Source organism: Anneissia japonica, unplaced genomic scaffold, assembly GCF_011630105.1.
Source record: "Anneissia japonica isolate Jap-2015-1 unplaced genomic scaffold, ASM1163010v1 scaffold287854_len485379_cov200, whole genome shotgun sequence".
Classification (NCBI taxonomy): Eukaryota; Metazoa; Echinodermata; class Crinoidea; order Comatulida; family Comatulidae; genus Anneissia; species Anneissia japonica.
In genome coordinates this window covers 60,688-79,577 of record NW_022732005.1, presented here as the reverse complement: position 1 = coordinate 79,577, position 18,890 = coordinate 60,688, and the positions used below count along the sequence as shown (strand labels likewise).

At 34.5% G+C, this 18,890-nt stretch overlaps 1 protein-coding gene across 1 annotated transcript in view; it reads right to left on the bottom strand.

Moving 5' to 3' along the window:
• LOC117115538 (ELKS/Rab6-interacting/CAST family member 1-like) overlaps positions 1-18,890 on the bottom strand; it is a 77,597-nt gene that overhangs the window by 18,926 nt on the left and 39,781 nt on the right. Inside the window, exons 14-17 of the mRNA XM_033259378.1 lie at positions 18,528-18,663; positions 16,907-17,038; positions 16,111-16,131; positions 12,627-12,782 (exon numbers count right to left, since the gene is read on the bottom strand). Of these exons, the coding sequence (XP_033115269.1) occupies positions 12,627-12,782; positions 16,111-16,131; positions 16,907-17,038; positions 18,528-18,663 (445 nt within the window). The remainder of the gene's footprint in view (positions 1-12,626; positions 12,783-16,110; positions 16,132-16,906; positions 17,039-18,527; positions 18,664-18,890) is intronic.

Here is an 18,890-nt window from a genome sequence, read left to right as displayed (position 1 = left end):
AGTAATCCTTCCACATAAGGATATCTACTAAGGGTGACATATCAAATTAAAAACAGAAAAGAAAAACAAAGCATTTGTATATGAGAAGAAAAATAAGTTTATATCATAAGATACACTAAGTAGTTTTAGTAAAAACACAAAAAATACTTAGCATGAACTACTGTATGCTTCAGAAAATATTATAATTTATGTGGCTACATTGACATCAAAGTGCATCTCCAGAGAAATCCTTTCTAGAAAATGTGTAACCAGGTTCCCCACCCTCACCCTATAAACTAAAGACTCACACCACAATGGACATAATTTTGTCTATGATTCTTTTACAGACCTTTTAAAGGATATTCTTAATGTGGTAAAGTCATGATCCTCATATAGTCATAGCAAACATACACTGGCTTTCCTGGATGAGTCAGAATATTAAAATATGTTTAATGTTTGAATGCATAGCCCGATGCTGAGTTAGTATAACAGATAAAATCAAGACTTGCTTCCAATAGAATATTATTAGCACTAAAATATGAAGTGAAAAATGTGAACAATTTGTAAACAACATTTCCTCAAATTAATTTGTTCTAATCTTTCTAATTTTATCTGTCGTTCTCCGAGTAAAAAAATAAAATTACAAATATCCGGAGCTTTGATGGTTCCGATAACCACAACATTCTTATAAAATAAGGTAAAAATATTAATCTACTTAGTTGTGGAGGTTGGGTGACATTGCCTTCTCATTATGTCTACTAGTAGCTTACTAGTGAACTACTAAGTTTTAATTGCTTGATAAATAGTAAAGATGCTTTGTTTGAATCCTACAAACTCCAGATTTCTTCTCGCACATCAAAGGATGTGAACAATACAAATATAAGAAAAAAAGAGGATTTGTCAACCTGATTTCATATGACAAGTTGATTAATTCAGTGGAGTGGTGATTTACAAGCAATGCCTACAGCAAATTACAGTTGATCAATTGTGAGATGTATCATCCTGTACAGTTTTATTCAGGACAATTTATCAGTTTCTCTGTTTAAATCTAGGACATATATGTATAGCTGTATTGCTATTGTCTGACAGATGAATGTACAATATATGAGAAGGAGAATGCTCAGGCACACAAAGAACTTATAAATCAAGCAATGATATCAGCATCAGTGCTGTCCAAAGGGATGATAAAAGACCATTTAAATAGAGAAGTTTACATGACCTGCTGTAAATAAAAATTGTCTTGCTGGGAAACTTTGATTGGCTTCCGCCTTTAAGGAAGATAGAAAAATGTCAAATGAAACATGATGAGATGTTCTGATGTCTGAAAATCTAAATAAAATTCAAACCATCACTTTCATCTTATTCATTTTTATGAGGTAGATAAAAAAATGTCCACACAGAAAAAAAAACAGTTAATGTTTATTTTGAGATGTAACAGGATGAGATGTTTGAGATGTAAATAAAATCAAGTAAATGTCTAGACCTGTTTAGGTATATATTTCATCACTACGTTTCTTCCACCAGGAGTGTAATACAGTAGATGATATTATACTAACTGTCCTAGTCATACATGAATTATAGGCTACACATGACCACATGGCAAGATGTGGGCAAGATTCAGTAGATTAGTTTATTATATAAAAAATATCAATGCTGATGAAAATAGCAGCTTTTATTCAAGGAATAAGGGGTTATTGTACTAAATATTTTGTACCCCACAACCTCATGCAAATAAAATACCGGTAATTTTTCAAGACAACCCTGAAAATCAGAGGGGCAACCATCTAAAATAATTTCCCCTTTGAAATCCAGAATTAACCTTCCATTGATTAATGGGAGCGGTTTGGCACAGTGGTTGTGGTGCAGCTTATTCACCTTCAGGTCAGGGGTTGAATCCATCGCTGTAGGTTTTGCTTGTGTGATTGGGCAGGACACTGACAACCCAAGTTGCCTGTAATAGTGGGTACTTGGTAGGTTCAAATGAAATGTATGAAGTCAATGCAAATAGTCCTAATGTCATTTAACAAATATTTCTATCAATATCTTTTACCATTAAAATTGAGAAACCTTAAGTACAGGAACTTAATTTGGATGATAAAAAAATGCAAAGAAACCAACTCAAATATTGAACTTCAGTTTACTATCTCAACATTTTATCTTTAAAAATAATCGCAGAAACAATTCAAAAGAAGCTGTTTATGTTTTTTTAAAACTAAGATTTTTTTTCTCCGGTTTAAAAAAGGGGCAAAATTTGCAGTTTGTAAATATTTTTAGTCCAAGGGGGAAAAGTGATTTACAGAGTTATTAGGATGGTAGCTGCATCCAGGATACTAATGATAACGTCAACTGACTTCTGTACCACTCTCATGCACCATTGACTATCTCACTGCAAAAGGCACTAAATCAAAATAATGGACAGGACCGTTTATTATTATGTCGCAGATAATAGATGCGCAATAAATTGAGCTGTCAAAGATGACCAAACTGCGGTTGAACCATTTGGAGAGGATGCGGTAGGGTCAGCTGGGAATTACCCTGCATACTGTAACTTCCCGGTGTACAAAGTCACATGACCATCAAATAATTGAACTCAGGTGAAATTCAAAAAAATATTCTACACTATCTACAAGAATAATAATTCTATATCAATATAATACAGATGACTATCAATAATTCCTGCTAATTGTTGGTCGAGTTGGAAATAGTTAATTCCAAAATATGTAGAAGGGATCAACAGAGACAGTATGCTTGTACTACTTGGCCGAAAATATCACCAGTTGTCGTTGAAACGATGTTGCCGATGTATCCGGTAAAACTGTGGAATTTGGCATGTTGGCTTATATCGTGCAGGAGAGGTCACCCACTCAACAACAATGCCTGAACTAATAAACTGTCCTAGATTTTCTACCGATTGAGAAAAACAAAATAATATGCAAAATATTAGTGAAGGTCAAGCAATGATGTACAATTATTGATTGCACTTTTTCAGAGATAAACAGAAGTGAAGTGAAAAATATATACCAACAAGGGGGGAAGCTACAATGGGGGAACTCTACAAAGGGAACCTTGAAACACATACTGACATTTGAAATTCAAATTATGTCAAATAAAAATAAATCTGACGAGTTAAAACTAAACTTTCTTTAAATTATATAACTTTCAACTGAAAATCATAATTCTGACCACCAATTACCAACCAATTTATATAAAAATCAATTTAAATATTATTCCTGTTATGTTATGTACAGTAAGACGTCCATTTTACGTATCCTTTAGTACCAAGGAGTGTAAACTAGGTCAGCTGTCAGTTTCCAATACCGTACCTAGACCTAGCTATCCCCTGTCATTGAGCGCCGACAGGCTGACAGCGGCCAGGCCCAGCACGGACCTGGAGTGCAAAAGCGTGGTCTAATGCGCTAGAGCCTAGCTAAATTTACCTTAAATAATAACCAAATTATTTTAATCGCTGGCATTCATTCCACTTAACAAAATATTATTTTAACTCTTATTCAAGCGTCTGTATGTTTTATGGATCTTTTATCATGTTCTTCGGTCACCGAATTGTGTTGTTTACATGCATTGTGTGATCATATCTAGCATTAACGATGTCAATTAAGTTGCTGACCCCAACACTTATCGTAAACATGTGCGCTCAATCCGACGACACTTGCGTTGGTAGTTCGTTGTTCTGGTTAGGTTTATTACATTAATATAGTGATTATTATACCAGATATGGAAGAAAAGATCAAACTCTTTTGATAAACTTCAACAAAATATGATTTTATAAAGAAAAATATACATTATCACTTTGTAAAAAGTTTTTATGGTAATAATTGGTTGATGATGATGTCATAGGGGCAAAGTCCATTTGTAAAATCGACTATTCGTAAAACCGACGTTCGTAAAATGGACGTATTGCTGTAATATTCTCATATGGACTGGTGATCAAATTAAACAATTTTTGTAAATTTTGTTTACCATTTTTTGTTTCGATCTGTATTAGAAGTTGATAAAATATTTGATCATTTAAAGAAAAAAATTCAATGTTTTAATTGATTCAGTTTAATGACAGATAGTATATCTAAGACCACTGTAATGAGAACAACATAATTCATTTATAATACAAAAAAAAAACAGAGATAACTTGTGAATTACATGCCATTTTAACATCAGTGTCAAAGTTTAAAACAAGATCAACATGTTAAGTACTTCATGTTTATATTGCATCTTCATCGTCAATACATTTGGTAATGTTGCACCTGACTTTCTCACATCATGTAATACACATACTTCTCAACGTTATTTCAAACAACACCTGTAAAAACCCTTAAAAGGAAACAAAGTTTTATGTGTAATCTTCTGCAGCTTCATTGGGGTGGTCCAGTTATGGTGGAAAGGCAGTCAAAACAAACAAGTCCTACAGATTTCTCAACAGGGGGAGAAAATCAATTCCATGATTGGAGCATCCTCTGGGAATATTTCCCAATTAATTCAACTTTTCCTATTTCAAGATTGTTATACAGTTTTGTGAAGGTTTCCTGAATGCAACTTTTTAATCAGTTGTGAATAAAATTCCAGCAATGTAACTCAATAAATTATATCATAACATCGGTAAAACTACTTAACCTACTCAAAGGTCAAACAGTGCTTATAAGCTGTTTGCAGAGTTGGGTTACAGATTGAAATTTCAGTGGCTTGTTAATAATACCGAGTTCAGCTAAAAATCTCAATACATATTTGGACTATCTATTTTTATATGTCTGTTTTGTGAATACTTACATGAATGAATTGATACCTACTGTAGGTACGTACCTTTGTGAAGTTTTTGAATTTCAATTGAAAAGTGTTGAAAGTACCTTCTTTGCCAATTAAGGTTCAATAAAAAAATGATTAGCTTATCACCCCCCCCCCCCATCCCATGTCTGCTTATCACCCCCCCCCCCCCATCCCATGTCTTCTATGGTATTGAATGTATTTAAAAAAAAATTGAAGTTAAAAAAAAAATTGTGTAAGTTGTTAGTAGAGTGTTTGTATAATATCTCAATCATGTAATTTACTTTGAATGTCAATGCACCAGCAAATAACCCTAAAGGTGATAGTTGGCTTTAGAAAAATATAAAAATAAAAATCCTCCCTCTCTCATCACTTTTCTTGCCTAGATAGGGGGGGATAAACTAATATTTTTTTTTTTTCATTTGGGACTAATAGATCGCATCAATAATCGTATAAATTTAAACATTATTTGCATAGACATCAACTTGTATTTTTAAATTACTGGTCAGAAACATGTCTGATACTATGCTAAAACAATAATACTTAAAACATACAAAAAAAAAATAAAAAAATTGGCCGGTGAATTTATAAATTTTCTTTGGTGAGTAGCTCAAATGATGCCAACATGGGCTCCACCCACTTGACAAACTTTACTTGCCACTGCCTTTGGTGAAAGTGAAATAAAGAAACTAAACGATATCAAAATTTAAAAAATTTTACAAAACATTCTAACCAAAGCCTGTTTTCTCCCTGTTATATATACATATAATTGAATTAAAATATATACTTCAAATACAGATATGCACATAGTCATGTTGGACTTTAATATTTCGGCTCTTCATTAGGTCATCTTAGGAATTAAGAATATCTTGAGATACTTATCAAACAAAGAAAGTTTATCATTTCATTTTTGTGATCTAGCAAATTTTGGCCGACAGAAGGATTAAGCCCCTAACACAGCACCCCTCACGGCGTCACTGTTTTTTGCCCAATTTCTAAATTTGCCATGAATAAAATGCGTCACTATTTGTCAATGTATCATTATTCTTCTACAATCCCATTAAGATGGCTTATTCAATTCCACTGGTCTGAGGAGGAATGGTAGAATACAGTAGTTTAAAATAAGAAAAACTAATAACAAAAGCTATTCTCTCGCCTCATTACATCTAATAAACAATCGATCTACTTCATCTAATTAATAAGCATACTATATCATAGAGGGCGCTCTACCCAAAAGTAAAATAGCTTAACAGTTTTTGAAGATGCCTCAATTTAACTTCAATTGGTTTTCAAACACTTAAATCCTCTTCACTGCTGTAAGTCTCAATAAACACTGAAATACATATTTTACTAATTTACATAGAAGACTAATTTTAACACGTTGACTGCCAGCGACGAGTATACTCGCCAACGGGGTGTTGTTGATGGCGCCAGGGACGAGTATACTTGTCAAAATCGGGGTAACATTCTAGCGTTTATAACTTCTTTATTATACATTGTAGAACCAGACTCAACGGTTGGTAGTTTGGGGAAGATACACCTAGACGATAACGTACAAATGACGCATGTAAGTTTGTTGTAATATGTTGCCGGTAGTACACTTGAGCGGTACAAGTGGGGGCGCCCTTTGAACATATACCAACCTATGTGTAAAGCGGACGAGATAAAATGTTCTATCACAGTACCATCGACGAGTATACTCGTCCCCTAATATTTTCCCACCAATCTATTAGACACATCATTTTGATGATATATGACTAGATAAAATTTCAAAAAAGTATGTTTGTACATGTAAACTTGTTTTGGCACCCGGGAAGGAACTTTACAAAAAGGTCTGGTAGTCAACGTGTTAAATAGTTGCATCCCATGTATAAAAAGCAAATAAAATACAGCGTTTGACAAGGGTGAAACAAAGGTAATATAGAACTGAAAGTATAAACCTTGGTCTAGTCCATAGAATGTCTGGCACTGAATAGCCTATAGCACAAATGACCAGTTGGCCTTTCATCAACAATTACTATCAGCCATCCCAAGACTGGCATTTGTGTCAGGATGCGTGTTGATTGATGCCGAGCGACACAGTTTTCAGCATTCAGGAAACATTGATACCTTTAACCTGTCTGTTTTAGGACATGCTCTTGGCCTTAAAACTCCCAACAACAAATTTGTAATGCAATAGAACCCAATAGGGTATTTTGTCCTCAATTCAAGATATGTCAGATAATTTATTGTCCAAGCAATTGCATTAGGATGCCAGAATGTAATCCAGGATGACAGAAGCAGATGTTTTTTGAATGATGATAATATATGTGTTTTATGTGTGAAATATGAGGGGTGGTTGGTGAAGCCCATCAATCAAAGGTTTGGGTAATAAGTGAAGAATAGACTAAAGAAAGGATACATGAGTTCTAGACAACACATCATGAAAGAATTTATTTTGCTAACTTAAGGAAAAGTCTAGCATTGATCTAATTCTCACTAAATTAATTGATAACAATTACACTTTTTCCTAAAAAAAGTGCTGACCCTATATTCTTTAGATCTCGAGTAAGTCATACTTGGGCAGTGTAAAAACTGTCTTATTGCCATGTATTTTATCTATCCTTCGGTACACATAATCATGTATAGATATTAAATTTAAATAATTATTGATCACTAATTACCAGCAAAGTTTTCTCTTCCTCTCGTTTTTTAAATTTTACTTGAGTTTTCAGTGTAGTAGCCACAAGTATTTATCTACACTTGACACCTGCCTACAAAAATGACGCATGATTTGATGGGCATGTAATGGATGTCTTCATATGCACACAAGTCTGAAAGGCCATGGACCAAAACATCAGCAGGTGCAATAAAAATGAATGATAGCAGATAAAAATGTTTAGCTGACAATTACTAGTGAAGGGTCAAGATCATAATGGTTGATAGGACATAATTCTGTCTGGTGAGAGTAAATTTGTCTACTTGTGGGTAAACCTGTGGGACTATGACAGTTGTCTATTTGTCATCATCATGATTGTATAAATTAAATTGTACCACAGATCACAGATTTGGACTTCTCTACAAAGAAAGTCTCAGAACTTGTTCACCTTTGGTATTTTGTTTACAAATGACAAGTTTTAATTAATCATCTAATTCACAAAGTGGACCACAAGTTTCAATAACACTATATACAAAACTAAGCCTAACATAATAATAATTAATAGATCAATTAAACATTTTCTTCTTCCCTTAAGTTGTCGCCTTCATCTTGTTGAAGATTCTGCAACTATAATATACTATAACTATATTTTAATGATGAACATAGGTTTCTATTTTATGACTGATATGTCTATAACCTAAAATTAATTAAATTATTTAATATGCAATAATATTGGGCAATGTTAATAAGCCTAAACAAAATATTAACTTTCAGCTTTAGTGCACTGACTTACGGACTACAAGTAACACAGTACTATTACCATATCTGCTATTAATAATATAGCATAGAACTGCTGACCTTGAGGTTAATGCCCTGGAATGTTAACCAATAGCTATTTACCTAATTGAAGCTTTGGTTCCTGTCCCACGAACCATTTTCATGTCCTGTAAAACATGTCAAAAGAGATTAATGATGTACAAAGCTACAATCCACTGATCACCAATCTAACCACAGGGCGTCATCAATATAACTATTTATTGCTAACTGACTGTTAAATAGCTCAGTGAGTGATATAGTGTCAAAACAAGTAACTGATAGCTAGCAAGCATGATTCCTATCTTAGTAATTGGTGATCAAACAGACAGTGGCACAAAACTTCTGAGAGACTTTTGTATTCTTGTAGGCTGAGACAGATTGCCAACTTCCGGAAGACTTGGGGCCCCTGCTTAAGCAATGTACTGAATATGTACATTTGAGTTTAACCACATTTAGAGTCCGTACTATATACCTTCTTAAGTAAAGTGGTGGCGCCAGCGGACAAGCAGGGTGGGCATTAGCCCCCCCCCCCCAGTCGTCCCAAAAAATACTAGGTTGTCGGACCAAAAATGTAAAAAAAATAAAAATTTGCCTGTCCAAATAACGCCATTTTGATTGCCAATCCCTAATATTGTGGTCTAAAAGCACATTTAGGACCAAATTAAGCCATAAAAACTCTCCCCATGAACCCTAAGAGGGATTTTTTTATTGCGGGACATCGACCAAAACTTCATTGTTGCCTTGGTCCGGAACCCTCCTACCCCTTGTCGGAAAATTTCTGGTGCCACTACTGCTTAAGCATACTATTATTTCTATTGAATGTTGCATTTTCTTATTACAGTACTTTCACCAGTTTTCTATTTTCAAATGAAAATATAACTCCTACAATGCACAAGCTGAAAAAAGAAACTAAATATGTAGAGTCAAATGGCAAATTAGATCTCAGGAGGGCAATTTAGATTTCCTTCTATGGATTACACCAAATTATTAGTAGAATATGTTAAACTTTTGGTTTAGAATAGAGTTATTGATGGCCTTCAGCATCATGAACCTTGCAAGTTTGGTGCCTGGAAGGCTATCCATACATTTATATGTAACTTCTAGGCCTATATATTTATCAAGCAGTCTGTCTTTAAAATGAAAGGTATTCTAAGTGGAAAATATAATGCCTGAATCACATGGTAACTATGCATACAAGTGGGGGGGTTTTATGATTGATTATAAACAAAAACTAATCAGTCTACTTAGTATTATGATTTATTCTGTAGTACATCAGAATTTGGCTCCGTAATTACTAGTGTTGTTGGAGGTTTTGGCTCCCACAAAATATCCTCATCAACCCTTTCAACTACCTCATCGATCAGGCATCAGATCAGCCTAAAACAACCATAAATAAGTGTTCAGCTGTTATAAAGAATTGCCTGCTTCAATGATACTACGCATTCTTAGCTAAATCATGAAACAATACCAGTAAAACATACTCCTGACGTGTGATGTTGTACGGTTCAATTCTAATCTGGGCCACCTTAGGAATTACCCCTTGTGTTGTATTTACAAACATGCCAAGTCAAATCTTCAATGAATTATTAAAATGAGTGTAGTTTGATTTGAGAAGGAATTGATCCAAACAATTACATTTTTTAAAACTCTTAATAAACTTCAATTTGTATCAAATCAGAATAATTTCTATTTTAAGCTGTCCAAAATATTACAGTACTTTGTTTTTGTTTTTTTGGTGACAAATAACTGCGATATCCCAACAGTAAATGTAGAGGTAGGAGAATAGCTCATGAATTCCATATGGGCGTGGCCTGCGACTACTTTATGATATCATCATGCCCCTTTTATGGGCATAACACTTATATCTATGTTTATGAAAAAAAAGATGACAGTGTGGCGAGTGCTGCTATAGAAGAATACATTTTAGCTATAAATCTATCTTCCTTTTTATATTTGTTATTCATTTCTTTTGAAAACACAAACTGTTAACTGTTATAAATCTATCTTCCTTTCTTCAAAAGGTTTATCTTCATTTTGATTCATTTGTTTTTGTGATTTTTCTCTTTTTAAATTTTTTATATTTGTATCTGTGATTGGGAATGATGGACCCACCAGCACTGATACAGTGATTAACTTCATTTTGGTTGGTCCTGGTCTACTTACCTACCTAGTATTTTGTGTTTGGACCAAATAAATAATGAAATGAAATTGTAAGATAACAACTATATTAACTCCTCCCTGATAAGCATCCCTTAATTTCCTTTAGAAGAGCACCATCATGAATCATTCATGCCTCAGAGGGTTAAGCAGATACTTACAATCACCTTGACATACTTTCATTGACTTCTCCATTAATATCAAATTATCTATGAGATGAATTTGTTCATTCATTAATCAATTAATAAATAAGAAGCATATGAATTCTAGATATGATTTCATTTGGGATGAACTTTCACAAAAATTTTCTCAGATTAATAGGTTAATCCCATAGCATCTAAGCTCAATGAAGTATACTTGTGACCTAGCATAAACAGTCTCCAAACATCATGGGCTACTAACATACCTGCCAATCTGTACTTAATCCACTCCCTGATGAAACTAACTCAACTAAACAGATCACCACCCAAACAAACAAACCTCCAAGAGTCCACTTGCTGATGAAACCTAACATGTGCTGTATGAAACAGATCATCATGGACTAAATCCAAACCTGCAAACCCAGATTACATGCATTGATGACTTAAACACCAACCTTTTCTATCCCTCCTATTACACTCCTGCAATTTTGCAGTCCTTAGCAGGTCAGCTTTACCCACCAGAAACAGAACTGTCTTAGAATGTCACTGACTAAACCAAAACATGTAAACCTTTCCTGCGTTCACTCATTTATGAACACTTACATTAACTGCCCTACCTGAGCCTACACCTGACACATTGCACCTATGCAGACTATGAATTTGAGGCCTACATAATGACTGTATTCTACCACTTACACTAGACTGGAACATGCATTCTTACACCAAAGGGCCATTGTGACAAAATCATACAATCATGCTCGATTCAGAAAAACTTGGTACCCTAAAGGCTCTTAAACTGAAGGATGGAACTTTGCACACTGATTCTTATAAGATATTGTCCTTTTTTTTTTTTTGAAGATTTACATTCATACAAATTAATTTCGGACCATGTTATGTAATCACAAAACCACTGGCGCTTACAAACGAATATTTAAGCCTATGTAGCTCCCGCCCTCTTTGATGGAAAAAACAAGTCAAGTCATTTTTCATTAATCTGCATTCTAGTTTGGCAGCCAAATTTTTAATTCATTTGTGCAAATAAAAAATCTGCAAATAAAATAAAATGTGCTGCTGATTGATATCGTGCCTATAGATTGAAAAACTCAATTAAGGTTATTTTTTTCACTTAGTTGACAGGTAAGAATTACTAGTTACATTATTCTTTACGCTATATATTATTAAAGCAGTCGCACATAAATATGCCATACGTGAAATCAAACCTAGATTTGAGAAAAACATTTCAATAAGAATTTGCCAAAATGGTAATCATTTATCTTATTAATTAAGCTATCACTTCAACTTTCATTGCTATTAATTTGAGGAATTAGTTTTTGGCCAACCACATTGGAATTTGGTTTAATCATGTTCAGAATTAATTAGCTAAATTGCTATTAAATCTGACAAGTACCTGCTTCATGTGACATCATTCTGAAACAATGTGTTTTTAGTAATACATAATCTAAAATAGAAATACTCTGCCTAAGCTTATATTATTAAATGTATTTTAAGTAGGCAATAACAGTAAGAATAAATTGTTTCTTTACTTTCTGGTCCCATCCATCTTGCTTTAATGCAAATTAAAAAAACACATACAATTACATTTTAAATGTCTGCAAGATTACTTTCAATATTTTTCAGATAATTTATTTTTTGGAGTTGAAAAGTAGCTCGAACAAACTAATAATATTCATTACAGTCACAACTTTACTGGAATTCAATCTGCATTAAATCTGTCAATGCACTTAAAAATCACAGGTAAATTGAGAATTAGAAATGAATATATTAGATCCCATAAAAACACAGTAGATATACTGTGTTTACTTCAATTAAAATTTACAGTGTAGCTCATTTTTTATCTGCTCAAATGTGGGAATAAAAAACCCCCCAAAAAACAAAAAAAAACAAAACAAAAAACAGAGAGATAGCATTCCCTGCATACATTGATTGACAAATGTAACAAAGCTTTTGTTTTCCATTACTAAGGTCCAAATCAATTAAGTGGCCCGGAAAGTAGGTATCGGTTTGTATACAGTATTTAATTTCACCACTGGAATGCTCGCAACAATTTACGGCCCCACCCCCTCTTCCAACACACAAATATTCACAACGAAAACATAACATACCTCTTCTTTCAATCGTTTAACAAGTGCTTCCTTCTCCCAACTGAGTTTACGGATGTCTTCCGCCACCTTTGGATTCTTCTTGCGCAACTCTAATAATGCCATGTTGGTGTCTTTCTCAGCAATGGCAGCAGCAAGCGCTTCTTGTCTGGAATCAAATCAGAAACAACATGAATCATTCCTGAAGATCGAAATATTGAATTACAATGGCTTGTATCACTTTTTTTGGAGTTTGTTTCATACTATCTTCTGATAAACATAAATATTTTTTAATGATAAATCATAACTCACTGTGCTCAACAGTCGTCGGCCGACACAATTCTATGGAGCATGAAACGCCACGATGTACATGGAACGGATCATTTTTTAATAGCGATCAGTTAAGACTGACATCGAAAATCAGTAGACGGTGTCACGTTGTCTAGCACCCTCAGGGAGGGGAACTGGATTTGATGTATGATGCAACAATACAAAAAGTATACAGGTAAAGACAATAGATGTCATTGTGCATTGGGAGGGGGGGTGGACTTGACCTGTTTGGTGGGGGACTTGAGCCCCACGTCCTCCCGCTGGTGCCGCCACTGCAACCCCCTACTCTTCTGAAAGATGTGATGGGTTCCTTAAATTGAAGTGCACATGAGCCAGATATGTACACTGGACCTCTGGTTTTAAGTCCTTATCAGAGAACACTTGGTTCTACAATATTAACTGAATCCTGAGCGAGGAAGAGCTAACATTCGATCACAAAAATTACCTAGGACATAGTTAATAAAAAGGATTGCAATTTACTTTCCCAGTTTTTATGTTTTTGGTTATACTTTAGGAGATACATTAACAAATACTGTATCTACTATGTATGAAAAACAGAAATTTTGGTTTCTTTAAAAATAAATTTAAAAAAAACATTTTTTTTAAAGAAATTTAAAAAAAAAGAAATTGACAAGTACAGTGATGATAACATAGGGCACGTGTGTTTGGATAGACTTGATCCTGAATGATCCTTAAGGAAGCATCCATTCTAAAGGGATTTCCTTATGGATTAACTATAATGACAGATTCTGATTGATGCTAATTGTTGTCTGCACAAGTTAACAGTTGCGCACAATTCCAGTATTCTTCATCTGCCAACCCATCAAGTGACAGACAGAATAAAGGAATGCTTCATTATGCCTCCTTGCAAAGGTAAGTACACCTTGTTGATATTCAGTCGTTTCGGAGTTGCTCTAAGCCTGGTTTCCTTAAAACCGCTACACTGTCGCTACAGTGTTTTCAGTGCAATCCAGGACACAATCTAGAAGGCACTTTGATTTGGCTGACCAATCAGCATCACCGAAAGCTGTTGGCATTAGTGTGTAGCGATTGTATGGAAACCAAGCTTTCCTTTGGTTGTCACCTCTCATTATTGAAGTTATTTCTTTTTGTTGCAACTTGAATGGAAGGAGAGTAGGATGAAAGGGAGGAGGGAAGACATACCTCTAATTGGGAAGTTTCCTCATTACCTGCTCACTATGTTTACTTCTAATCTATGAGAATTTATGTTACATAAAACATCATATGATAAATTAACATTACCAGTATATGTCTATTTATCTATTTTTCTTCTCATTGATAACATAATATCAGCCCACATGAACAGAATTTTAGTACCAATTTACAATTAAAAGCTACTCACACTTCAGAAAAACCAATCTGATGGTTGTCATAAAGAACTTAAGTAAGATTATTGGTTAACTTATTTGGGTCAATGGTTCAGATCCCTAGTGAGTCACCTATCATTCTAAAAAGTGTCAAACTTCTTCTCTAGGTTTCATATTTCCTTAGTACTTCAATATTGGTAACAAAAAAAGCTCGGCAAACTTTCCTTTTCCATTACTGAGGGGCCAATTGTAGGTAGTTCAGATAATAATAGTAGGGCTTGTTTAGTGCATCATGCAAAAAAAGCCTCTATGTGCTTTGTGATTGAGTCCTCCGAGTTTGATAATGTGATAGTGTGAAAATATAAAAGGCATATTTCAACATCATGCCATTTGGTTCAAACCCAAACTTTCTCATGTTGAGCAGTATGTGGATATACATAAAAGCATTTCCATGTTTTCAAGATGAATGCAATGGTTAGTGTTGTGTTAGTCAATTTGTGTTTATAATTTCTGATGAAATCTGTAAGATTTCAGTTTCCTGTTGTTTTAGTCTTGGTTTTTTAAGTTTCCATACTCAAATCCCCGTGTGCCATGCTTTGTGCTACTTCTGGACTTACGAGTGAATCCCTCATGAGTTGACACTACAGTCAAATTGGACATGTAACAGGATGGGCATGGGACCAGGAAAAAGTAATATAAAAACCTGTCTCTTATACACGTAGCTTTTAAGGATCCCAGCAATGCTTGTGGTGGGATACCCTTTTCCACATATTTTGAAAAAAAGTGATATGTAACAAGTATTTTTATATTGACAATTGTGGAATAAAGAATTGAAATGAAACTGCCAAGCCAGAAATTTCCAAATAATGACCAGTTAAATGGCCTAAAAATGGAGGAATACAACAGTACTGTGGTTTACCATTCTTTATTAATTTATCTGAGGTTACATTAACACTCTGACCGCCAGCGGTTTGAAAAAATAGTATCAGCCACCGCCAGACATTTTAGCAAATTTTAACACTTCCAAAGCTTGTTGAGAGTGTGTATGTGATCAGATTGGCATGTAGTGAACACTACAAGAACTACAAACTTGTTAGATTTACAATGGTACCAAACAATTTATTCTAATCACAATCGGTGACCCATAACAGTAAAATGAAAATGACTTACTTTTGGGGATTTACGCAATTTTGCACACCGAAGCTGAGATAATAGCGATTTCGTGAAAGTAAATCAATACCGCACAACGCTAATGTAAACAAACAAATAGCGAACTATTTACAGTCCAGACTGAATATAGTGTTCAAATTGTTAGTACATATCGGTAATTACCCCATCTATCGGATTCCGTACAAAAACCTGAAACACAGAGATCTCCGTGTTTGGCGGTTGAGCGTTGCGTTAGCAAACACGGAGATCTCCGTGTTTGGCGGTCGAGCGTTGTGTTAGCAGACACGGAGATCTCCATGTTTGCCGGCCAAAGTGTTAAAAACCTTATTCACCAATAGATCTGTACAGTAAACATTTTGCCAGATTTAAAGAATGTAAATCTTATGAATGAAGATCAAACTAATTTTTTCTTGTTGCTAAGCCAAGGTCAGGTTGACAAGGCTTTGATGATGTTTTTCCATTTGAAAAGGTTGGTTCATGCTGTTCAGCTAGAAAAGCTTCTTACCCGGCGGAATTCAAAAAACCAAACAACAATTTAATTTACAACAATTATCTTGACACGACTTCCTGCATCTGGCAGGGGTAAGGGCATCATATTCAACGAGATCACAGTCATACAAATAAATTTATTTTGCAAGCGAATGTTTATTTGCTATCTTTTTCATATGATATTTTCTTACATTGGCTGAAAGCTTTTCAATCTAGTGAATAAAAAAAAATCAAAACAAAATAGCAAGGAATTGAACCAAGGATCTCAATGGTTAAGTGCATGATATATGGCACCAATTCTGAAAAAGACCAAAGATGCAACGCATGTGAATAGCCACCAGAAAACAAATAGGTCTTAACCTGTGACTAAGAGTTGCAAACTGAGTTAGAAGAAGTTATGTTATTTCGACGTCCGAAAATAGGCAGCAGTATAAGTGAAAGAACATTGACCGTAGCCTTTGGTATGGTACTTGGTGAGAGAAGGAAAGGATGAGCGAAGACTGCAAGATGGAGTATATTGGGAAAGCAATGAGCGCAAATATAATACTTCATTCAGATGCAGAGCTTTAAAGATCAGAACAAATGATTTAAATATAACATGTTTCTGATTAGTAGCCAATCAGACAATATACAGTTGGATTTATTCGGTGTAAACACCAAGGATAGCCCACGATAGTCTAGAAGACTTATTTCCAGTGGGGTCCTTCTGGTGGTGATTTTCCGAAGAGTGTACTGCATTCTTTCAAGTGCACATGGGTCATAAATGCACACAGGACCATGTGGAATGGGAATTCCCAATAGGCATTATTCCAATGGCTGGGGTGATAATGTGGAAAAAGCACTATGAGATGTGTGTAGAGCACTATATAAAAACATACGTATTATTTATTGTGAACAGGACTCAACTTCAACAAAATACATGTTTAAAATACCAGAAATATGTTTCTATATGTTTATACAAATGTAAATGATTAATATTTATTTTACTTGTTTCTCTAGTTGTCTAATGTTGTACTGTTGTTGCTCAATCATCGTTTCCCTGTCAGCTGTTAAGTAGACACTTTCCTTCAATGCTTCCTCCAATTCCTCTATCCTGTCATCCTTATGCTTCATCAACTCCTAAAATCAGGCAAATGGAATAATGAAGTACAAAATTATTATCAGAGTGAAATAAATGACTGAATAAAGGAGAATTGAGTTGGATTTACTTGAATTATAATAATAATCCCTTTAATTATACACTAAAACCCAAATTCAGCCCTTGGTTAATTAATAATGACATTAATAATAACAATTAATAATAATAATAAATAGAATAAAAACTAACAATAACAATTAATAGATACATACATATAAAAACATATAAATTTAAAATACTCATTACAGATAAAATACATATTCAACCATAGGAAGAACATGAAAAGAAGAGAAGTGATAAATTCTCAACAACATTAAAACAAAATGATTGAATGGAACCATGTTTCCAAAATTATAAAAACCAAATTAGCATTTAGCACTGTAACTTTTCGCAATGAGTGTAATGTGTAGTACATGAAGATGGCTAATAAAATGTGCTGTCATTTTTTTCGGAAAAAGCCTCATTTCTTCATACACTGAATGTTGTAAACAATTATTAATAAATCGGCACAGTGGGAATGGTTTGGTTTTCCATCCTCAAGGTCAGGGTTTCAATCATTCGCTATGCATCTCACTTGTGTCCTTGAGCAAGGCACTTTATACACACTTTATATACATTACTTTAGGCTATGTTCACACAAACGGCGTAAGAATGTCGTAGCTTACGCCAGGCGTAAGCTAATTCACGGATTAAAATTCCAAAGCGTTCACACAAACGGCGTTCGCTATATTAACGCTGGCGTTAAACTAGTAGTAATATAGGCCTATGGGGGAATAGTTTTAAGTTTTAAATAATGTACGGGTTCTTAACTGTAGTAAAATTAACAGTGCATCAGTAAAACTTTTAAATCTGTGAATTGTTCGAAGTGAAATGATTATTGTATTTTAAATGAACAATTTTGCTTTGATTTTTCAGCTAGCATTGTTGGTGTTGCAGGTTTTAATAGACAGTCTAAATATGTTAAAATATCTTACAAAACACAATCAACAAATCATATACATTATAACTAAGTAAAATGCAATAGAAAAAGAATCTCTTGAAATGAGGTAAAACCATTCAAGCATCACTGGCGTTAGCTAATCTGGCGTCTGCAGGTAGCGTTAATAACGCCAAGGACGTGGCGTAGTGAGTGGCTTTAACAACGCCACTGCCTAGTTCACACACAAAGGCGTACGCTACGCCATGCTTAAGCCAGCCTTACGCCGTGTGTGTGAACATAGCCTTAGTCTACCCAGCTGTATTACTGGGCAGCTGCAAATTACTGGGAGTAACCTGCGGTGGACTAACGTCCCACCCAGGGGCAATATCATTCATTCTCTTCCGCCTCATGCTACAGAAACTGGGGATAAACTGCAGTAAAGTGAGGCCCAGTGGCTCGGCAAGGATTTACTTTTATATCTCATAAAATTATAACACATTCTGATCACATGACCTACAAAGCTAGTCATGTGACACCCAACCATCGTTTACCTGCAGTTCTTGGGAATCACTGGTAAGTTCTCCTTCCCGTTTCCTTGCTGCCTCTAGCAACTGTGCGCTCTTTTTCTTCTGCATCTGCTGGTCTCGCTTCATCGCATTGTACTTGCGATTTAAATCACTTAATTGCCTGTAAGATATCAGTTAATAATTATTAACAAAATGTTTAAATAATATAAATTAATACAATGAATTTCCAAATTTACAGTATATGAAATTCTATTATGATGTTTTTATAAGTTTAGGTTGAGAGCTTGATAGCATTTGACCTTTCCATGTAATCTTGGATTGAGATGAGATGACAAAAGCCGGGTCCTCACAGCATTATACGACCGTCATACGACTCCAACTCGGCTC